The sequence below is a fragment of the Paramisgurnus dabryanus genome, chromosome 23, assembly GCF_030506205.2.
Source record: "Paramisgurnus dabryanus chromosome 23, PD_genome_1.1, whole genome shotgun sequence".
NCBI classification, from domain to species: Eukaryota; Metazoa; Chordata; class Actinopteri; order Cypriniformes; family Cobitidae; genus Paramisgurnus; species Paramisgurnus dabryanus.
The window spans coordinates 16,448,977-16,473,564 of record NC_133359.1 but is presented as its reverse complement, the minus strand read 5'-3'; the positions used below and the strand labels follow the sequence as shown (position 1 = coordinate 16,473,564).

At 39.2% G+C, this 24,588-nt stretch overlaps 1 protein-coding gene across 1 annotated transcript in view; it reads right to left on the bottom strand.

The window, feature by feature from the left end:
- The window catches only part of ntrk3a (neurotrophic tyrosine kinase, receptor, type 3a), a 304,948-nt gene that overhangs the window by 115,933 nt on the left and 164,427 nt on the right, over window positions 1-24,588 (bottom strand). The window contains exons 5-11 of the mRNA XM_065291585.2: window positions 20,638-20,792; window positions 19,814-19,956; window positions 17,930-18,071; window positions 9,486-9,782; window positions 6,430-6,444; window positions 4,099-4,151; window positions 2,082-2,184 (exon numbers count right to left, since the gene is read on the bottom strand). Of these exons, the coding sequence (XP_065147657.1) occupies window positions 2,082-2,184; window positions 4,099-4,151; window positions 6,430-6,444; window positions 9,486-9,782; window positions 17,930-18,071; window positions 19,814-19,956; window positions 20,638-20,792 (908 nt within the window). The remainder of the gene's footprint in view (window positions 1-2,081; window positions 2,185-4,098; window positions 4,152-6,429; window positions 6,445-9,485; window positions 9,783-17,929; window positions 18,072-19,813; window positions 19,957-20,637; window positions 20,793-24,588) is intronic.

Here is a 24,588-nt window from a genome sequence, read left to right as displayed (position 1 = left end):
GCAGGCTGGAATAAGAATCAGGACGGCTGCTTCAGAGACCCTGCAGGTCCAGCCGGTAAAAGCCAAGGAACCCAGGTAGCACTTGCAGACGAACAAAAAGTAGATCATAAAGCCAAGATATCTCTAGATATCATTCTCTCTCTCCAACAGCCCCACCTGAGAGCATATGAGAATTCCAAATGGCATGCGCCACCAAAAAACATCCTTTCCGGAGCCAAAATCAAGACAAAACGCAGAATCAGCCCGAACAGCTTCATTTACAAGCACTTCAGAACGACACTAATGTTGTCTGAAAGATTTTGCGCTTCCCCTGGACTGAATCTCTTTCTCCACAGGAGTAGATTAAGGTTATTTACGCCTCAGTTCATATGAACAACTCACATTCATTGCTCTGGACGAGAACCAGGAGAATAACGTATAGTCTCAATGCTGGAGCACAAACAGCTTTTTCACTGCTCTCAGATGAGACGGTCTGACATAAAAGGCTACTGTGTTTGATTCCAAACAAAGGAATAATAAATCGTTGAATAGAGGCCACATTTCATCCCTGGAAGATTGCAGTACTAAGGTCGGACTTGAGGGCCGGAGCCAACAAGAAGCCAGGAAATAAAATCTGACACAATACTAGCATTCAACAGGATTGTAAAACAGGGTGTAATTGTTTTTAAATAGGAAAATGTTTCTTAATTTTATTATCGATCATTCTTTCATACTTATGCTTGTTCAATATGGTGCCTGCAGAACAGGAAATTTGAAAACGCAAGCAATTCATGCTTCAAGATCCAACCTGCCAAAACCGGCAGCTCATGTCTACCAGCACCCCTACTGAACAATCCCAACCCACCTCCTCCTCCTCTCTCCTTAATTCCACTTCCGTTTACATCATTGGCTCAATCTCCTAATAATTAACTATGTTACGTAAAAGAAGTGAGAGCGATCTTGGTTTTTGTTAATGGGAGTGGAGGGTAGCAGGCGGAAAAGGATGAGGAGGGGCAGGAGGGTAGCACTTGTGGAACAGTGTAAGAAAAGACAGAGAAATAAAAAAACGTCCTTGTGGGAACCAAAGTGAAACGGAGAAAGTCAATAAACATGGCACAGTGCCAAGGCAGGACACAATCAGCCAACATGGCACGCATTCATTTAGAGCTCTGGCTGCGACGCAGCAGGGGCTTGTGGGTAATCTGACACTGTTACCACCAGGCAGAGCTACTGATTAGATTCCAGTTGATGTTGAATGAAAAAAAAATATGGCAAGCGGCTCCAGGGACAGAAAGCATCGCATTAATTATCCTTTTGATACATGAGCATTTGTGTTGGTTGTAGTGTAATTGGTGTTGCATGGTTCCACACGAGCCTATGTGTCATACGTAATGTTCATCACCAAGCAATTATATTAGGTCTGGTTGACTCGTCTTCATAATGGTGCTCGTGTCAAGGGGGAATTTTTGTAATTTGTGCATTTCATGCCAGAGCTGTATATTTGTGTGTGTGTTGTGTGGGGGTTCATCTAAAATGAAGCCAAAAGGCATTACGGAAAGCCAAATGGCCCAGGCATCTATGGATTCTTAGAAGAAAGAAAGAAAACAAAATCAACGCTGCCAAAAACATCTGAAGATCAAGAAAGCATAAGTGAGCAGAGCATCCTCCAACCCAGCACGTTTCCAAGGCAACGCCCAAGAAATCCACTAATTGTTTGCCAGTAATGCAAAGGCTTTGGACTTCAGACAAGCACAAGGGTGCATATGAATCTTAAAATCTTAAAGCTTTACTAAACTTCATTAAAACCATAAACAAGTACATTTTTACATTTCTATTTCCACAAACGAGGGATGTAAGCTTTTCGAACACTTTGAAAAACAAACAAAAACCAAACTATTTCAAATGTCAAATACAAGATACCTCATGTGAGCAAATAACCAATAACCTGAAGCTGCTGTGAAAGATAAAAAGGAAAACATACTGTCTCTCTTTTTTGATTTGAACAGTTGCTGGTAAAAAAAACTGAGTCAGTTGATGTTACACTTATTCACTGATGTACGCAATGCGCCAAGTTTCCCGCTGAAGAGTTTACATTAGCTTACCTTTCATGCCAAACTTTGAACGCCTGCCATATTTGTTGATTAGCACAAACATGACGACAAGGAGAACACAGGCAAAGCCAGCCAAGCCAACCGCAATCGACACCTAGAGAAACAGCAGATTTTAATTGCTTTGAATTTTCTGGAATCAAAATATTTCTATTTTAAATACAAATCAACAGCATTGCTTTGTAATATTTAAAGGTGCCAAAGAATGCATTAGAATAATATTTTAAATTGTTCTTTAATAATTACATAAAAGGTATGTAACTTTATTAAGTGCAAAAATTACCCCCCCCCCAATTTTTTTTTTACATGTCCATTTACATTTGTCCTTTGAATGAAATGGTCTATTTTGGCCTTATTTGGAAGGGTCATGAATAATATTGAGCTCTGCTCTGCTTTGAGGCTCATGTCAGTAGCTCACATTAGTAAACACAACTTATATGTTTGAACCTGTATTAGACGGAAATAAATTGATTGTTGAGATTGTTAATGGACATTTCTGAGTGGTAAGTTTGTGGGGTTTTTTGTATGGACCTGCAAAACGTAACTGTAATGTCAATAGTAGAACTTCAGCCTAAACACTAACATATAGCATTAATTAGCATCCAGCGCTAACTCGGCAGTAACAACTTTTTTTTAGCAATTTAACAGCTTTTTAATTAATTTAATGTGTAATTTAATGTTGGGACGTACATCTTTTTATGAATGTCGCTGTTGTTCAAAGTAAACATCTAAAACTGCCTAAACAGCAATTCAGAAACAGAGAATGTGCACTGAAAGAGAGAAACAGTCAAGACTTACACCAAATAATGGATTATTATATTTTAGCTTGTTTTAACCAAACCCTTATTTCCTTCAGGACACTTTAAATATGCGGCCTTATTTGAGGTTTATTTACACTGAATTTTTGATAAATTAATGCATTTTAAAAAATGTCATAAAACTGGAGCACCCCTAGCAGAACGTCATGCCCCCCAATTTGAGAACCACTACTGTACAGTAAGTCAAGTTCATTGCATTGTGGGATACAATGCAATGTGCTTTGTTATATACAACGCATTTTGGCTGCATGCTGTGCATAGTACACATACACATTTGTAGTAGCAGGTAATACGAGATTCTGAACATAGCCTTTGCATGATTCAGCAAGCCTGAAATGCTTTTTAACCAGCCTACCTATTCGCAATTCAGTGATACATATGAAAGCCTCAATATATAAATAAATCTTAGCCAATAAATGCGTACTAATAGATTTTCAGAGAAAACTACATCACAGGAATGTCACGCCTAAAACACGGCAAATAAATATTTCTGTCTCATCTCGCAGGAAAAAAAGTCCTGCAATATTAGAGCCAACCCGCGAACCACGTCCTGGCTTGTTTATATGATTTGTATTGATGTTGATGCAGTGATCATGAGGGGTTTATGTAATTGGCGTCGTGAGTTGCTTACGGCTGCAGTAGCTTTGATAAATTGCAGGAACAGGAAAGGGCAAATAAAAAGAAGGAAAGATAATAATTCAGGTTAGGTGTTTTGGGAGTGAGATAACAGCCAAGATGCCCACAAACAGTTCCTTACAGTAAAAACAAAGTGTACAACTTAGATAAACACAAAGGAGACAATAAATCAAAGCATTCAAAGTGCTGAAATAAAGCTATCGGAAGCAAAACGCTTTTCCCATAATTAGGGCTTCCGAACAATCGAGGGCCAGTTTCTTTTTCTTTGTGCCTGCGTCTGACTTCCTATTAAAACCTTTAAATGAGAATATAATCTCTGTTCAGTCAATTACAGCGCAAAATGAACCAAAGTACATTTCTGAACAGCTGTAAAACGCACGGCCTCGAGGGAGTCGGGGCGAGAGGTTCAAAGATATCAGAGGGAGAAAAAGGAGAGGCGACGTGGAATAGAACGATTCACTGTCAGCCGTCTTTTCCATCATGTGATGCTCAAGCACCTTACCCCTCAGGCATTTCTTTTTTAAAGAAAAACAAATGGATAAATAAATAACACTTACACCAAATGTGTCCTCTTCGGGCCGATGTGTTGTGGTTGGAACAGCGGGACTCACTATAATACAAACAAGAGCGAGAAAAAACTTGTTACTGTAATACTGTAAGTAATGCTTTTTTCAAATTCTTTCAACCTTTTATTCTCATCATTCTCATTTCATTACCCGAGTCATCTACAGGCATCGAGGAACTCTTGATATAAATATTAGAGCCGACAAGTTGTTTAAAAAGCGATGGATCCATAGCGGCATCCATATTCCCGACCAAACGCTCGCATGCGTAATTCAATGACGCAAATCATAACAACACGCCCTGTTTCTATCAAATTACTAGCTAAAATGAAACTTATCACAAAAATTAACAAATGATCAGCATGATAACAACTACCTTAAAGGACCAAAATTTTAATGGAAGTGTAAATTATTTTATTACTTAGAGCCGAGTCCTGTTCGTTTGCATGGAGAGGGTGGGGTTTATGACTTGTATTGCAGCCAGCCACCAGGGGGCGAACAAAGAGCCAACGGCTTCACTTTTCAAGATGTATGAGGCACAACCGGTTTAAAGGGATAGTTCACCCAAAAATTTAAAAAATGAATCATTAATGACTCACCCTCATGTCGTTCCAAACTCGTAAGACCTCTGTTCATTTTAAGAACACAGTTTAAGATGTTTTAGATTTAGTCCGAGAGCTTGTTGACCCTTCATTGAAAAGCTACGTACGGTATACTGTCCATGTCCAGAAAGGTAATAAAAACATCATCAAAGTAGTCCATGTTACATCGGTTGGTCAGTTAGAATGTGTTGAAGCATCTAAAATACATTTTGGTCCAAAAATAAAAAAAAATACAACTTTATTCAGCATTGTCTTCTCTTCCCATCTGTTGTAAAACGCATGTGCGAGACTAAAGTCACGTGACTGCAGTGACGAGGATGAGGTGTTATCCTCAGACATGTTTGTGAAGTTTTTTTCCAAACTTACAGCGTGCGTCTCCCTCAGACTGTAAACAAAGCCTGGGCGCACAAAAAAAAACAGCTGGGGCGCACCAGATAACACGTCAGCCGCGTCGTACGTCGTGCACTGCAGTCACGTGACTTTAGTCTCGCACATGCGCTTCACAACAGAACCGGAAGAAAAGACTGAATGCTGAATAAAGTCATAATTGTTTTTGTTTTTTTACCAAAATGTATTTTCGATGCTTCAACACATTCTAACTGACCCACTGATGTCACATGGACTACTTTGATGATGTTTTTATTACCTTTTTGGCCATGGACAGTATTCTGCACATAGGTCAACAAGCTCGGACTAAATATAAAACTTCTTAAACTGTGTTCTGAAGGTGAACAGAGGTCTTACGAGTATGGAACGACATGAGGGTGAGTTATTAATGATATTATTTTTGGGTAAACTATCCCTTTAAACGCGTCTGAAAACGCGTCTTTGGCAGCATTTCTTCCGCTGAGTTTTTTGTTTGCTATGATACTTCTTAATTTTACTTATTAGTTGCTGTGCAATGTTCAAATTGATTGGTGTGGTATTTGCACGGCCTCTCCTCCTCTGTGATTGGACGGCTGAGTGAAAAGTGACATTGACAAGTCCAGCGTTTTTCCCAAAGTTGAACATTTTTTCAACTCTTGGAAACCAGTACTGCCAAGCGGAATAAATGCTCAGCACTTTGCCAGCTGCCGGCGTTTTTTTAAAAACATGGCACTTCCATAGTAAAAAAACAAGCGGCCTCTGGAAAAACAGAGGGCCTTAGGCTGTATTTTCCTGTTCTTTTCTTTCTAGATCGTTCTTTGTTATATTATAAAAACAAACAAATACACTGTCAGATAAAATGGTACCTAGCTATCACTGGGATGTTACTGTTTTAAAAACTACACCTTTGCATCTAAAGAATACATATTAGCACATAAGAGGTACATACTGGTACAAAAGAGTGCATATTACCTCAAACTGGTGCCAAAGGTATAAATGGTACATATTGGGACCTTTTTAAAAGATACTTAGGGGTGGATTCCTGTACAGGGATTAGCTTAAGCCAGGAATAGACCTTAGTTTAATTATAAAATATAACTATTTTTAACAAACATGCCGTACTAAAAACATTACTTGTGTGCATTTTGAGGGAAAACAAAGGGCACTGATGTATTTTAAGATATGTCAGTGCAAGCTGTTTTCAGTTTGGACAGATTTTACATTTATTTTAGTCTAGGACTTATCTAATCCCTGTCCCTAAAACCCCCCCATAGTGTCTTAGTGACAACTTGGGACCATTTTGACCATTTTATTAGTTTAAGGTGCATGCAACATTTAATTAATTAGAGGAACTTACCATAATCTATGTAGTCTGTTGAGGAGAAAAAAAAGGACAGAAATGAACACAAAGTGATATATACTTTAACTACCAGATATGAATATGTCGAGATCATCAGTAAACATACAGTACAGGCATTGGAGAACACTTGATTTATTTTTCAAAGGTCAAAACTTAACAGGTTTTGCTCTCTTTAACTCTTTCCCCGCCATTGACGAGATATCTCGTCAATCAAGAGAAAACGCTTCCCCGCCAATGACGAGTTTTTCCGTCTTTCCGCAATACAGCTATTATCCACTAAGTGGCGCCCTTCCGCAACTTTTTAAACCCGGAAGTATTGCCCTATGGCAAGCGGCTGCATGTCCGTGTCTGTTTTAAAGATCGCTCTGAATGGGATCTCTATGAAAAGTCCGTCACAAAAATTGAATTATCTCTGCTTTTTGCTCAAAATGTGGTGTTTTTGCAGAAACCTACCCATATTCAAAAGCTGATTCCAAAAGAACTACTGAAGGAGGTAGGATGAAACGTGTTTTTTTTTTTGAAAGCAGAGGGTCTGTTCTTTCATTTGGTATATTGTATGTTTATATATTTGAAGAACATTTTCTGGAAGACATTAAACTTTTGTGAAAATCATGAAAAACGCTGGCGCTGGCTGGCAACTTTTTTTAAAAACCCTGGTGGTGAAAGAGTTAAAGGTGGGGTGCATGATCTCTGAAAGCCAATGTTGACATTTGAAATCACCTAAACAAACACACCCCTACCCCAATAGAATCTGGACCTTCTTTTGATAGACCCGCCCCTAGGGCTGCAGCTATCGATTCTTTTTGTAATCGATTAATCCAGCACTGAATCAATCGATTAATCGAGAAATTTGATAAAAATTTTGTGTGTGTTTTAAAACAACCAAAACAAATAATGCATAACGAAAATGACGTGGCTGTAAATTGTTCAAGCAATACAAACATGTACATACATTAATCTTACATATTATTATAGCACAGTTTGTGCTGAATACAGTGTTATGTGACATTAGCCATTAATGTGTTTTAGAGCAACTGAAAAAAGACCAAACGTGAGAGCATGTCAGAACCTCTGACAGTGTCCCAAAAGGGTCGGACCCCAGAGGGTTAAAGATTATGAGGGCACATTCATTTAAAAAATAATAAATCTCAAAGAAAAGTAATTTGTAAATAATACCACAATACTTCATAAGAAAACAAAAGTTTTATTTTTAATTTCATGCTGACTATAAAATGACCTTGATTTACATATATAGAGTTATGTTTTTATAGAGAACACTATTGATCTAAGGTCCATTTTTAGTACTGACAGATATCAGTCAGTATTTAAAAAATACAGGTCCAAACAACACGCCGGACACTACGGTTACCAGCCAACTAAAAAATTGGCCAAGAAAATTGTTTGGGTGGAAAATGTTTTCAACTGTTTGTTTAGACTTCTTTTAAGATCATTCTTTGCTTCATAATGAACAAAACAAATAAATAAGGTACAAAAATGCATGCACCAGATAATAAAAAAGGAGAAACTTACCATGATCTGCGTCGTCTATTGAGAAAAAAATGACAGAAAAGTGATATTTAGTTCCCAAATATGAATCTGTTGAGATCACAGGTAAATATACTGTATAGGCATTGAAGAACACTTGAAGAGTTTGGTTCCAAAACGCAATCCATTTTGACTAATTTCGGTAAAAATTAGGATTCCGTGTGTATTCAACGCGCCACCATTGTTGTTTACAATGCGTGGAATGGTGCGCTGTGATTTGTTGAGCGGATTTATTGCATTTTGCAGAGAAAGAGGACTGGCGTTTATCGCGTTTTGGAAAAAAAGGGAGAAAATATGATGGAATAACACGGCAGATATCAGAATTTACTTTTTAATACTGACCTACTGATTTTTAAAATGGCGTTAATCACGTTTTGGAACCAAACTCTTCACTTGATATTATTATCATAAGCGATAACTTGACTGGTTTGTCAATGCACCCTTTCAAAGGTGATTTTAATTTGAAAGGGTTATTGCAATATCAAACTAGATCCAAAATACACCCCACTGTTGTCGTATCAGTCACTATACTAAAAATACAAAACTGGTCCAATGACAGCACGTCTGACTCCACGGGCACCAGCCAACTAAAGAATAGACCAAGGAGCCAGACTGCAATTATTTGTTTCTTTAGACTTTATGACTTCTTTTTAGATCATTTCTTGTTTTATGATACACAAAACAAATGAAAAGATGGAAAAATGCATGCATCAGATAATTAAAGAGATGAACTTACTACAATCTGAGTAGTCTGTTGAGGAAAAAAAATGACACAAAGTGATATATGATTACCAGATATGAATAAATTGAGCATATATATGTGTGTATATTCACTTCAATGCATACACTCCAACAAATGCTGGGTTATTTTCAACCCAGTGTAAGGTCAAAATGGACAAACCCAGTCGTTGGGTTAAATTAACCCAGAAAATGTTTAAATTCGACCCAACAATGAGTTAAAACAACCCAGCTTTTATAGACTGTAATTGGGTCAAATATGGACACCCTATAATGACCCTTTGCCTAGCATTTCATCAAGCAGTCTTACCCCGAAATCTTTTTTAAAGAGTTCCCATCTATTATTGGCTACTTTATCTTTATTATTCAGTTCAAGTCATGCATTTAAAAGTCATTTTATTAATAAACCTTTTACTCAAGTCACCCTGAACCTTTGTAAGGTTGGGTATATATTAAGAACATATATTCACACGCCCTACTTGTTATAGCTTGGCATTAACCAAGAGACATGAACTTTAAGCGAGAAGGTTTGTATCTATATTTATCTATGAAGCGGGTGGATTCTCACCTTTGGTGTTAATACGTTACTCATAACCAACATTCAGTCTGTTCTGTTTCTTAACACATGATCTGTATGATAGTATAACACTTCTAATCTTAGAAATGCTCTCTAGGACGGGCATCGGAACGTGCCAGCCTTACTATTTTTGCCCGGATGGAGGATGAACATTTAGTTGCCATGGCCAATATTTAAAGTATAATTGACATACCTACAAAAGGTGGCTTCAGGAAGTGGGCGCAAACAGTTTTGACCGCCACACCCAGAGAGTTGCGGGCCTCTAGTGTGTAGTTGCCATTGTTGTGGTGGGTGGGGTTTTGAAACTTAAGGCATCCCTCCAGATTGTCCTGATAGACTGCCATCTCTGGGTGGATGTAGTCGGTGGGCTTCAACTCCACGCTCTTATAAAACCACCGCAAGGTGGGCAGGGGATGCCCGCGCACCGTGAAGAGCATACAAGTGTCGTGCCATTTCTCAGGTTCCTCGAACTTAATAATGACAGGAGGATCTATGAGAAAGAACATAAACATTCAAAAAACTTTTCTTCAACAAAAAAAAACACCCAAAATATAAATAAGTACTACTTTTATTATTATTAATTCTTGGTGAACTATCCCTTTAGCATCCTTGTGTATTTGTCCAGCCTACGTCCGGTGAGCTTTGATAATCACAATGCGTTTATGCATGAGTGGGGCTTTAGCCTGCACAGGTTGTCCACACGGATGTTTGTTTGATCTGTTATCCTGCCTCTTGGACAGAAAGATCCCGAGCTAACCGTCTGGCTGGTCATCAAGTGTTTGGGTGAGCGGACATTTCATGGAGAGAGGGCACAGAGCCAGGAGCAGAAAACAACTGCAGTCCATAAACTCTTTCACTTCCCACTCGCCGCATAGCGGATGCTAACGGTCAACGATTATTATGCTGTAAATATGTCATACATTCATATTATACATTCACCAAGGATATGTGGTTAATTCACTTCGAAGACGCAAAGTCTGCATGTATTCATTCTTTATGGTTTGTATGTCCCAATTAATTACAGCAACATTACGTTTAACTTGAAGAATTGATTCTGCATTTCTATTGCAATGGTAACTGCAAAATGAAACCACGTAAAAGAAAATTATTGCAAGCTGTAAAATACATAGTTACAACGTTAAACATTTTAATGCTTCTGCTAAGCGTCAAGTAGCAATGATAACCTTGTGAGGTTGCAGCGGTCAAGGGCTACAAGTCGTAGCTTTACAGAAAACTCCCAGTTCATAAACTGTAATTACAAGCTCAATGAGGATGTGAACAATTTTTACACATTGAAATCTTCTAATTACGGTAATTACGATATGGGGCTACCCGCCTAAATTGACAAAGGAGAATAGAAAAATGTAACACTTTACAATAAGGTTATGTATGTTAACATTAGTAAATGAATAAGCTAACATGAACAATTAGCAGTATAGTTTATCAGCTTTTATTAATCTTTGTTAATGTTAGTTGATGCCAATGCAATTGTTCATGTTAGCTCATTGTACAATAACTAATGTTAACTTTTTCACCGCCAGCGTTTAAAAAAAAAGTTGCCAGCCAGCGCTTTTCATGATTTTCACAAAAGTTTAATGTCTTCCAGAAAATGTTCTTCTTCAAATATATAAACATACAATATACCAAATGAAAGAACAGACCCTCTGTTTCAAAAAAAAAAAAAAAAAAAAAAAACGTTTCATCCTACCTTCAGTGGTTCTTTTGTAATCAGCTTTTGAATATGGGTAGGTTTTTGCAAAAACACCACATTTTGAGCAAAAAGCAGAGATAATTCAATTTTTGTGACTGACTTTTCATAGAGATCCCATTCAGAGCGATCTTTAGAACAGACACGGACATGCAGAAGCTTGCCATAGGGCAATACTTCCGGGTTTAAAAAGTTGCGGAAGGGCGCCACCTAGTGGATAATAGGTATTGCGGAAAGACGGAAAAACTTGTCATTGGCGGGGAAGCGTTTTCTCTTGATTGACGAGATATCTCGTCAATGGCAGGGAAAGAGTTAATAGTAAAAAATTTATTAGTATATGCTGAAATTAACATAAATTAAGATTAAATAACAAATCAAGTTAAAAATGTTAAACTTGTTTTTATAAGTTATTTCAACTTACACTTTAAGAAAGGATGTGTTCATTTTTAACAAATTTTTTTGTGTTGACCTTTGAACACATTTTGTGTCATTTTAACACATTATGTGTCATTTTGTGTTGATTTTGTAAAATAAAACACAATTTGTGCTAAAAGTAACACAAAATGTGTTGTTCAATTAAGAACACAGAGATGTGTGCATTCTGGGACAACGCATTTAGTGTGTTGTCCCTAAATTAACACTGATTGTGTTGTTTTAACACATCCGTTCTAATGGTGCATTCCCACCAGCCGCGGTAGAGGCGGTAAAAACGTGCTATCTACGCGTAGATGGACGCTTGAACATTTCGCGCGTAAAATTCTAGTCATTCGAGACATTCACGCGAAAATTCACATCATTGAAGGGGCTTCTGCAACTCCGCTGAGACTACACCACTCCGCTCGCTTCCTGTAGTCATGTTACTACTACAGCAAGGTCCTGATTGGTTAACACCGAAGTTCAGATTTTTCAACTCGCGCATTTCCCGTGGCAACACTCAATTCACATGGAACTTGCCATTTGCGCCGCGCGTTCAACAACATTCGCGCCGCGCTTAATGTGTGTACCGCGCCGCAGGATGCCTAATCGCGTCTTTGCATTGACTTAACATGTTAATCACTCGCGCTTGCCGCCTCTACTGCGTCTACTGTAAACCCAGCATTAGAGTGTATCACAGGTCAAAAATTCAAATAGAAGGTTAAATTGACTTGCAAACCAAGTTGTTTTAACTTCAGGCTGCATTTTTGTTACAGTGAAGACATTTTTGTAAGATCACAAAGCATTGAATGATGAGTTGAGATTATTTTCTATTTTGTGTGATTAAATGATGTTGCTAATATGTACTATCATGGTCACAGAGACTCCAACTTAGGATTTATTTCAAATCTAAAGGCAACAATGGTCTTAAATTTAACTTAAAGAGCACCTATTTTATTGCTAAAAACTATGTTATTTTGTGTATTTGATATAATACAATGTGTTTGTGTGGTTTTTGCTTAAAACACATTATTTTCCACATACCGTACATTTTCTGTAATTCCAGATTTCACTCTTATCCTGAAACGCGTCACATTTAAAAATGGGATGCTCCTTACGATGTTTTAAAGATTTGGTCACAATGCAATGCTAACAGGAGTAAACTTACAGGCTGTGCGTCAAAGCGAGAGAAATTATGATAATATCGGTCTTGTCTACATCACCAATCCCAGGAAGTAAACTGTTGCCTACAATCTGTGTGTTTGTTGTAGTCCAAGAAAAGAGATTTACGTTGGAGACAATAACTCTCGTCATCGCTTACTTTGGGGTTTGTACCTTTTGCATATCTTTAACATGTAATAATACACACTTACACACCAAAGGAAATGTAAAAAACCGTTAATCGGACAATAGGTGCTCTTTAAATCTAAAGGCAACAATGATCTTTCAAACAGAGAGAGGAAATTTACAGAGAGAGAGAGAGAGAGAGAGAGAGAGAGAGAGAGAGAGAGAGAGAGAGAGAGAGAGACTGACTCCAATTTCCACAAAATGTGCTGTTCTAAGCAAATCTCGCCCAGTCAATAGATATTGAACGTGAGAAGAATTATGTTACATTGTTGTTTGCCAACACTATTCAGTGTAAATGTAAATACAGACGCAACAGAGCAACCTCAGATTGCCATGTACTGTAATTGTATCTAGCTGGCAGAAGCGGCCTTTTAATAAAAACATTTTAATTGTCATTTTTCATTCCAAGCGCATGGAAACAGGTGCTGTTTGATATCACAGAGCTGTGCTTTTCAATTGTTTGCCATTTCATGCTTTGATTTTCTGCTTGTTTTCATTATTGGTGAAAATCACAGACTAATCGAGTGTATGTTAGAATAAATCCATTTGAAATGGTTAAATAAATATTTGCATACACCTAAGAAACAATATTCAAAGATTCAAAGATTCAAAGATTCAAAGCGTTTATTGTCATGTACCCAGTAAGGAAACAGGTTTCCCTGAGCAATGAAATTCTTACTTTGCCGTCCACAGAGAATGCCAGGACTGTACATACATACACAAATTTACACGGATACATACACATATACAATGTATGAACATATAGGAGAAGGAAAGAGGAAAAAAAAGAAATATATATATATATATATAAATAAATAAACGTAAACTATGTTCTTATGGGAGTATAGGAAATGTAGAGTTGAAATATGGACTATATACAGGATGTGCAGATGTACAGTATTAACAATTTAACAGTTTGAGGTAGTAACTTATGTGCAAGAGAAACAGTAGTGCAGTAATAAGTATGGAGTAGGATCTAATATGTGCAAATATAATATGGCAATGACAACAATACAACGGTAACCTAGGTATTTATAGCAGCAATAACATTAATAGATGTGCAAAGACTGACATGGAGTGCAATATAATGTGATACTAATGGTAGTGCAAATAACTGTAACAATGCAGCAATAATATTAACTTATGAGCAAAAATTTAGATGGGGGGCTACATGAGTAACACTGGCAGTATATAATGGTAATGGTGGTGGTATTAGCAGGTTTTTCAAATGATGTGGACAGTAGGACTGACTGTCCGCTGAAATGGGTGGCTGTTTAAGAGTCTGATAGCTATGGGGAAAAAAGAGTTCTTCAGTCTGGTTGTCCTACAGTTTACACTCCTGTACCTCCGTCCTGAGGGTAGGAGCGTGAACAGTCCGTGTTGGGGGTGGGTGGGGTCTTTAACAATGGATGCAGCTCTTCTTTGGACTCTGCAATGGTAAATGGCCTGCAGAGAGGGCAGTGGAGTCCTGATGATCTTCTCAGCAGTCCTCACCACTCTCTGCAGGTGCTTGCGGTCGTTCGCAGTAGTGCTGCCATACCATGCAGTGATGCTGCTTGTCAAGACGCTCTCAACCACACAGCTATAGAAGTTGTGGAGGATCTTGGTTGACATACCAAATTTCCTTAGCCTCCTCAGGAAGTAAAGCCGCTGTTGCGCTTTCTTAACCAGCTGGGTAGTGTTCAATGTCCATGTGAGGTCCTCGCTGATGTGGACTCCCAGGTATTTAAAACTGCTCACCCTCTCCACTTCAAGCTGTCGGATAAACAGTGGCTGGTGAGTTCTCTTCTTTTTCCGCAGGTCCACTATCATCTCCTTTGTCTTGTCTGTGTTGAGGGTGAGATTGTTGTCCTCACACCATGCCACAAGACTGGCCACCTCCTTCCTGTAGGCCGCTTCGTCATCGCCTGTGATGCATCCTATCACTGCGGTGTCATCAGCGAACTTCAGAATGGTGTTGCTTTTGTGTGTGGCAACACAGTCATGTGTGAACAGTGTGTAGAGGATGGGGCTGAGAACGCAACCTTGTGGGGTGCCAATATTTGTAATGATTGTATCTGATGTCTTATTTCCAAACTTAACAGACTGTGGTCTGCCAGTCAGGAAGTCCAGAAGCCAGTCACATAGTGTGGGGTGTAGTCCAAGTAAAAGCAGCTTTTGAGTGAGTCTGTGTGGGATGACCGTGTTAAAGGCGGAGCTGTAGTCAATAAAAAGGGTCCTGATGTAGGTGTCCTTATTTTCCAGGTGAGAGAGGGAGATGTGAAGGGCAGCAGTAATGGCATCAGAGGTGGACCTGTTGGTCCGGTACGCATACTGGAGTGGGTCCAATGTGTCCGGCATACTGCTCTGAATGTGGGTTAGCATCACTCTCTCGAAGCACTTCATGATGATTGGAGTGAGTGCTATTGGCCTGTAGTCGTTTAGACAGGATGGTGGGCTCTTCTTGGGCAGGGGGGTGATGGAGGTGGTCTTGAAGCAGGTGGGGACAATTCTCTGACTAAGGGAGAGGTTGAAGATTGAAGTGAGTACTTCAGTCAGCTCTGTAGCACAGGCTCTGAGGGCCCGCCCAGGGATGTTGTCTGGTCCTGCGGCTTTGCGGGGGTTGATCTTCCTCAGTGCTTTGTGTACCTCTGCTGATGAGACAGTAGGGGGCGGAGAGGGGGGGTGGATGGGGTGTGTGTGTCTCCACTTTCTGTCGGTGTTGGAGGTTTCGAAGCGGGCGTAGAAGGTGTTGAGGTCATCTGGTAGGCTTTCTGAAGGGTTGATAGTGTTCGTGGTGGTTCTGTAGTCTGTGATGTGTTGCATACCTTGCCACATCCGCCCGGCATCAGCATTAGAGTAGAAACTGTCCAGCTTCTCTCTGTACTGTCTCTTGGCCGCTGTAATGGCTTTTCTCAGTCCGTATTTAGCAGCATTGTACTCGGTCTCGTTGCCTGATGTAAACGCAAGTGATCGAGCACGCAGCATGTGACGTACCTGACTGTTTATCCAGGGCTTCTCGTTAGGGAACTTCCTGATTTGTATGGTGGGTACAGTGTTATCAACACATGTGCTGATATACCCGGTCACATATTCAGCATAATCCTGTATACTGACAGAAGAGTCCTCCAAAGTGGCTGCAGTTTTAAACACATCCCAGTCTGTCAGAGCAAAGCAGTCCTGTAAGATGCTCTCAGTTTGTGGGGTCCAAAGCTTAACCTGTTTGGTAACAGGGTTTGTTTGCTTGAGTCTTTGTCTGTAGGCCGGGTACATAAACAGAGATATGTGGTCTGAGTGACCAAAGTGGGGGCGGGGTACAGCCCTGTATGCACCCCGTATGTTGCTATAGACATTGTCCAATGTGTTTTTATCACGGGTGGGAATGTCCACATGCTGATGATATTTGGGAAGAACAGTCCGTAGTTTGCACTGATTAAAGTCGCCAGCTGCAATAAAGACGGCATCTGGGTGAGACGTCTCTAGCGCGTTTAGTACATCGTGGAGCTTGCCTAGTGCTGATGTGGTGTTAGCTCGCGGGGGGATGTAAACAGCGGCTATAAACACAGCGGTGAATTCCCTCGGTAAATAATAGGGACGGCATTTCAGCAGCAAAAACTCCACGTCAGGCGAGCAATGCTTAAAAACAGTTTGTATGTCCTCACACCACGAGTTGTTAATAAACACACACACACCTCCCCCTTTGGCCTTACCGGAGGCTGCGGTCCGATCTCCTCGGTGTATGGAGTGAGTTTGAAGCTGAAGAGAAGATTCCGGGACTTTATCTGAAAGCCAGGTCTCGGTAAAAATTAGAGCACAACACTCTCTTACTTCCCGCTGTGATGTAATCCTAGCTCTCAGCTCGTCTAGTTTGTTTTCCAGGGATCGCACGTTGGCTAGCAGCAGGCTTGGCAGCGGTGGTCGGCTAGCGCGAGCTTTTAGCTTAGCATGAAGCCCTCCCCTCTTGCCTCGTTTGCGGCGCCGTCTCCGGAGCGCTCTCCTCGGGTCAGCGATCTCACTCGAGCTCGATGCTTCAGGGGCTTCCTGGTGATGGTGGTTGTGGGAGCGACAGATGTTTTGTAGCTCCGGAGGTATAAAACGAGTGAATTCGTGTTGATCGAATGAGTTGGCGATGTCCAATAGTGCCTGTCTGTTGTACTTAATCAGTGCACCGCATTTGTGCACGGCAGATAAAACATTAAACATACAAAAAATAAAGAAAAACCGGCATTCAAGAGCGGAGCGAGCAAACACGTCTGCCTCGGGGGGCGCCATGAGTCAATATAATGTGATACTAGTGAAGCTACTAAACTTTATGGGAGTTGCATTCTCCAAACGTCAAATAACATTTATAACGGTGGACACACACCAGACGTACGAATTTTTTTTTAATCAGCCAGCTCCAATTAGGGGTGAGTGTGGCACAGCCTACAGTAACACAGGGTTAAATGTAAAACAGCTATTTTACATAGTTACACACAGCTGAGCAATCTGTACTTGATCTTTTTCTCACTGTCACATGACTAACTCTTCTACATTTGTGAAAAATTTTGATTTTTAAATTAAAATCTTTCATTAAAATCTACAACTTTTTTTTGCCAAATGTAAACAAATTTAGCCTAAACCTTTGCAAAGGTTTCATATTATAAAAGACACCCACACACCCCTCCCAGCACAGACCCCGAAAATACACACCCTCACAACTCTTTTACCATTAACTGAAACAACATTGATATATCTCTTCAATATTACCCTTATAGCCTTTTTTCGAGTTAAAAGACCAGAAGAAGAACAGCCCTCTCTTTTATAGATCAATAAGCTACACAAATGGCTTTCCTAAGACACAACACAGTGGGTTGTAAGGGGCCGGGTGAAACAATTTCTCATATTGTTAGCTTCATTGTGGTTTCTTTTTCTTTTTGGCGTTAACATTGATTCCCCTTTGAGCGTACCTAAATTAATAATAGGCTTACTACTGTTTTTTGTGATAAACTCTTACATTTAAAATAAGAGGAGATACAAATGACCAAACAAAGTTAGTATTTTTGCATGTTTGGAGTTTGACACATGCAACAAGGGCATTAGGTTGATTCCCAGTCAACAAAACGGACACCAAAATGCATTGGATAATAGCGCTGGCCAAATGCATAGGGAGCCACTGAAATTAGAGAATGTGAATAAGAGGCACTTACATTGAACTGACAGCTGTATGGAGGAATTAGTCATCCCAACTATATTCTCTGCAATGCAGGTCAGCATGAAACCGTTATCCTCCCGGCTGACGTTGACCAGAGTTAAGTTGATAGAGTGAACATTCGGTGGGTATTGATTGGACTGGAGGAGAAGATAGCACAATATATATCAGTTTGCTTTGATTTAACCAATGGTTGGTGGCGTAACTAGCCACTGTAGGTTCCAGCTAACTCGTTCAATGGATCTTCATCAGGGTTGACATAATTTAATATACATTTTAGTGTAAATGATAGTGCATTAAATAATAAAGAAAACAGGCTATTCTGGTTGGAGTAGCTGGTTCAGGCCAAACAAGATCAGCTTGACCATGGTTTTAGATGGTTCAGCAGGACTTAATTCTAGTTGAAGTATAATTTTGTGTTTTCTGGAGGTTATGTCTATTAGAAATGTTTTGGAAGGCTGTATTGTAATATTTCATCAGTTGACTATTAACGGTACAGCACAATATACAAACTGTTTACACTTACATCAAAGTATAGTGGTGTGAAAAAGTGACGGCCCCCTTCCAGATTATAAATTTTTTTGAAATGTTTGTCACACTTTAATGTTTCAGATCATGTAAACACAACATGCAGTTTTTAAATGAAGGATTTTATGATGAAGGGAAAACAAAATCCAAACACACATGGCCTGTATGAAAAAAGAATATTTAATATGTTGAGATCCAAAGAAATTCAGGAACAAATGAGAAAGAAAGTAATTGAAATCTATCAGTCTGGGAAAGGTTATAAAGCCATGTCTAAAGCTTTGGGACTCAAGCGAACCACATTGAGAGCCATTATCCACAAATGGCAAAAACATGGAACAGTTGTGAACATTCCTAGGAGTGTCCAGCCAACCAAAATTCCCCTAAGAGCGCAGCAACGACTCATCCAAGAGGTCACAAAGGACCCCACAACAACATCCAACGAACTGCAGGCCTCACTTGCCTCAGTTAAGGTCAGTGTTCATGACTCCACCATAAGAAAGAGACTGGGCAAAAATGGCCTGAGTTGGCAGAAAACACCTTGATGATGATGACTGACGAGTCAAAAGTTGAACTTTTTGGAAGTTGTGTGTCCCATTACTTCTGGCGTAAAAGTAACACAGCATTTCAGAAAAAGAACATCATACCAACAGTAAAATATGCTGGTGGTGGTGTGATGGTCTGAGGTTGTTTTGCGGCTTCAGGGCTGAAAGACTTGCTGTGATAAATGGAACTATGAATTCAGCTGTATTCCAAAAAATCCTGAAGGAGAATGTCCAGCCATCTGCTCGTGACCTCAAGCTGAAGCGAACTTGGGTTCTGCAGCAGGATAAAAATTCAAAACACACCAGCAAGTCCACCTCTGAATGGCTGAAGGGAAGACTTTGAAGTGGCCTAGTCAAAGTCCTGACCTCAATCCTATTAAAAAGGTGGTTTATGCTCGAAAACTCATCAATGTAAGTGAATATACAACAATTCTGCAAAGATGAGTGGGCCAAACTTCCTCCACAGCGCTGTAACAGACTCATTGCAAGTTATCACAAATGCTTGATTGCAGTTGTTGCTGCTTAGGATGGCCCAACCAGTTATTAGGTTTAGGGGGCAAGCACCTTTTTACACAGGGCCATGTGTTTGGATTTTGTTTTCCTTAAAAATAAAAACTTTATTTAAAAACTGCATGTTGTGTTAACTTTGATCTGAAATATTAAAGTGTGACAAACATGAAAACAAATCAGGAAGGGGGCAACACTTTTTTACACCACTGTAAATATGGCATCTACCTTGAATAAGGTCAACATATTTTAAAATGCACATTAAGTGCTAATCAGAATGCTGTTAGCAAAAGAGTCAATCTTACTTGGTGAGTATTAATGGAGTGAAGTCCATTTACAGTCCAATCTACTTCTGGTACCGGCACCCCTGAACCATTACAGGTGACTGTGATCGAGTCTCCTTCTATCACCGTCAGGTTACTGTGACTTACGCTCATCTCTGGTATATCTATTAGTAAAAAAAATTTATTATGGCAAATAATGTATGACAGATAACAAACACTTGAAGATATAGATCTTCAAGCTGTATAAATAGCATACAGTAGTAGAAGTGTATTTTAATCTTTACTGCCAGACTCACGTCAACTTTTTTTCTGCATTTATCAATATGTCACTAATAAACTGATAATAGAATTTAACTTGCATTGAAACCAGAAGATTTTTTTACTAATAATCTTCACGATCATATGTTTCATTTTATGCATGATTTTACTACAATAAAATATGAAATAATTTACAGCTAAATGGAAAGCTGCTACCTCCTGCACAATGAAAGTAAACTGTAACCAGGCCTGTCAAGCAAAATGTTGAGTGAAAATGATACAAATTTCAACCTGTTGCTCACAGAAACCTACTTTATGACTTTATATGACTTGAAATATAGTGCACAAGTCTTACGAATTACTGGTTTGTGGTGATATTTTGTTCTTTTTAGAGCTTGACAGCTGCTCCCTTTCCATTTTCACGTACCAATGAAAATGTATACCGTGTAATGCACTGCAAGTCGCTTTGATGAAAGCGTCTGCCAAATGTATAAATGTTAACGTAAACCAACAGAAGAATCTGTTGTAACTATCCAATTAATGATAACAATACTTTACAGTAAGAGACTATAAAATGTGTCACGTACCACACTGAGAGATGTTCATCAGCTGTAGGGGGATCTTGTAAAAGCCATTGTTACAGTACAACTGCTGGTTATGGAGTCCAGATTCGCCTCTCTGCTGCCACAGCTGGATCCAGCGGATTTGGCAGCTGCAGTTAAACACGACTCCTTCCAGCTTCCTGCCACGACAAAATGAAGTTCTTAGTAATAAAGCACACAGACACAAGATGGCATCATATCCAATAGGAGCAAAGTAGGTGAAGGACGCAGTTATCAAGCAAAACATCAACATCTCCAGCACACTGCCCGGAGATCACATGGCACCTAACCATTTTGCATTCAAAGCTTGGTGTGTGCCGAGCTACTTTGTGTATGAATCCATTCTGGAGCGCAGCCCTTTCCTGGCCACGTCTGTCCGGCTACTCTGGGTGCCAAATTTGCCACTGTTGCCCCGGGCATTTGCAGTCCATACAAATGAAATAAAACAAAATAAAATCTTTGGATCAAGGCAAGAAACTAAACTGCAAGATGTAATTTAATGTGACATATTTTGGTAGTTATAAAAATTATTTTCCAAGCACCACACACAAAATGTATTTGTTGAGGTATATGCAACATAATAGATAAGGTTTAAATTGACATGTAAGAGCAATAAGCTGAATCAGCCGATGTAAAGACAGATGCTGTATCTCAATTACTTGCGTATTTGTTACTAATATGCAAATAAAAACCAGCTAAACATTTCCACTCGTAGTTATATTATTCAAATAGCAGAAAAACGTGCATTTTTATGGGCAATTTTCCAATTCACCCACCCATGGCAAACATATGAGTAAAACATATTTGAGTCATATTTGAGTGAATAATTATGAGAAATTATTCATAATGTAAAAAGTGCAGTATCATATGGTCTCATAATTATATACATCCAGGAAAAGTTAGACTGATCCTGCATAAAGCCAGAGTTACATATAGCACCACCACCTACAGCTATGAGACTTTTGCCAATCGAGGGCTTCCTCTGCCATCGCTACGCCAATGACTCCAACACCTACTCCCCATACAGCCATGTTCTGTAGCTGTGAACAACAAGCACCTCTAACCCATTCAGAATCATATTTCATGGTCCTTCAAACCCCCTTTGAGTGAAACCACCCCCACTCCAGCACCAAAAACAGACATCTTCTACATCAGTGGCTCCCAACCTGAGGTCAAGCTTAGAATTCAATTGCTTTATAAAACTTAAAAAAACGGTGTTTGAATATATATGAATTATATACTATAAATAGGGGTGTAACGATTAACCGTGCAAATGCGCGTTTTCTCAATGAATGAATTTGAATGAATTACGGTGAAATCGCGGCACATCCCAAATACAGGGGGCGCTCTCGTGCAGAAACTCCCTTTGTGCCAGAGAAGAAGTAGCATTACAAACGCTATTCCAGGAAATGTCTAAAGGAATATTTATATCGCTGTTCTTCAAATTGTTTTAGGTATTTCATGACGATAAAGAATATTTTGAATGATTTTTATTTAAAGAGTGTTAAATGCACGTTAGAAACAACTCCAACTCATAATGATTTTAGATTGATAAGGACTTCCTACTGACCAAATTCCGAAGTACACGCACAAGCTATGCATGAAACAAAGAATCGCAGCCTTGCGATTCACAATTGCTTTCAGACAGGCATTTTTAATGGGACATGCCAATAAATCGTTACATCCCTAACTGTAAATTTTTGTGGCGTAACAATACAAAACGTTGATTATATTTTAACGATACAATGCCACACATAAAATGTCGATATGAGGACCTTTATTTCGACACTCTCCACATTCTCATTGCTTGACATAACGTCCATCTACGCATTTCCGCCAAAGCGCGCAGTTTCGTTTATTTTCGTCTGCTAGTGTCAGCAAGTGAATGCGATGCAGCATCAAAGCGGTTGTAGCAGCGAAAACACAGCGAAAGAGACAGAAGACAAGCGTGGGTTTAGCACTGCACTCATTCATTTATTTTTTTGTTTTATTTATTTTTACCTTGTGATTTTGGCACAAAATATGGAAAGACTTTGACTATTGCCATCATAAGCTTAATTTTATGTGACATTTTGCCAGTCATTATAATTTTTTTTTTATTTAATTTTTTTTCTTTATAGTTTGTTGTTGTAAATGTTCTAATTGGAAATGTGCTATTTTCGAAGTTTTTAATTAAACGTTAATTTTATATTTGATTGCATTTATAAGTTATTAAAAATGTAACCGCTTAAGAGGCTGTTCACATATCGCGTCACTAGGCACTGAAGTTCGTTATTTCAAATGTAGGCGTGCGTATGCGCGTTGATAATGAAAGCGGTGCTCATTTTTTCCGAGTTAAAAACATCCTAACTTTTTAGAATGCCGCAAGCGCACCGCAGGTCATGTGACAAGATCCTCAGGAGCGCAACTGATGAGCACTTTGGAAAGAAGGAGAAAGTGGCGCGCCTAGTGTTATCCACGCGCTTTAACCGTGATATGTGAACGCCCCTAACTAGGTATGTAATATTAAATTAATCAAATAGAATTGTAATTGCGTTGAAGAAGCGTTTGATGTATCGACACAAACCGCATAGCTGGCGGAGAAAATCGATATTGTATCGCATCGTAACAAACAATCCGATTTACATCCCTACTAAATATGGGTAGGTAGGGGGAGCCCCAAGGATAAAAGGTTGGGATCCACTGTTCTTCATCAACCTCCTCCAACCATCTCAATGTCAACTCGATCACCATGATCATGGAAGCTCCACCAGGGGTTAAAAGGGTCTTGGATGTCTCTGAACTGCTGATTGAGAGGCACAGTTAAAAAACTCTCCCCTTATTCCTGTCTTTGGACATATTTGTTTGATGACCAAGTTGAAAGCAGGCTTTTTAGCTTGATGTTGAGAAACATTCATGTCGCAAAAAACAAGGAGAGGAGGTTATTTTTGTATTAAGATTCAACCTATACATGGCCTGCGTAAAATGTTGCTCTGCATACAAACTAGAATAGGTAATAGATTCCTCGGCTCGGTTAGTGGTGCATTGCATAAGCAATGCAAAGTTTGTGGGTTCGATCCCCAGGGGCCACACATACTGATAAAAATGTATAGATTGAATGCACTGCATGTTGCTATGCAAAAAAGCATTCGCCAAATGCATGAATGTAAATATATGTAGGTGATTTTTTTATTTATGTAAATGATGCACAGTTCAATGATCATATAAGAAGAAATGCAGCCTTTTATGAAAATAATCCATGTTAAATGACTCACTACAAGTTTCAAAAGATTAGAGGCTTAATCTTTTACAAAATTTGAATTAAGAATGCTTCTGTGTTTTTATCTACAACAAAGAAAGCTAAAAACAGGGTGTAATCCATTTCACACTCACTCCTTGCTTAAAAGACCTCCGGTCGACATGATCCAGAAGCCAGATCAGATCTCAGTGGGACATCTCCTCCTAAGAGTATGAGATATTAGGCTTACAGGAAATCTTTTGCCTGGTTTGCAGTCTGACGGTCTAAAACTCGGCATGCTCGTTCATTCATCAGTTGGTGAAAGCGAGATAACCTCTTACATTTGCAAGATGGGGCAGGAGATGGAGATATACAGTACAAGCTAAATCCCATGCATACGAAATTGGCAAAACATTTGGTGAGAAAGGAAGCAGAATTGTTGCTTATTTGCGCCAAAAAATCGGGACGTTTTCCTCGTGCATCTTGTCAGTAGCGTCTGGCTGTTTTTCTTATGCATTATGGAGCTTTGATGAAGAACGATCAAAGAAGAGACTAAGTAGTTTCTCCACCTTTCAACATTCAATTAACATGTATATTAAGAAGAGTGCATGATTTTTTTCTTATTATACAGCATCGTGAATTGGTTCATAATGGACAATGATACTTATGTATGCATTAACGTGCTAAATTTATGCCACACAGGTCACAAACAATAAGAT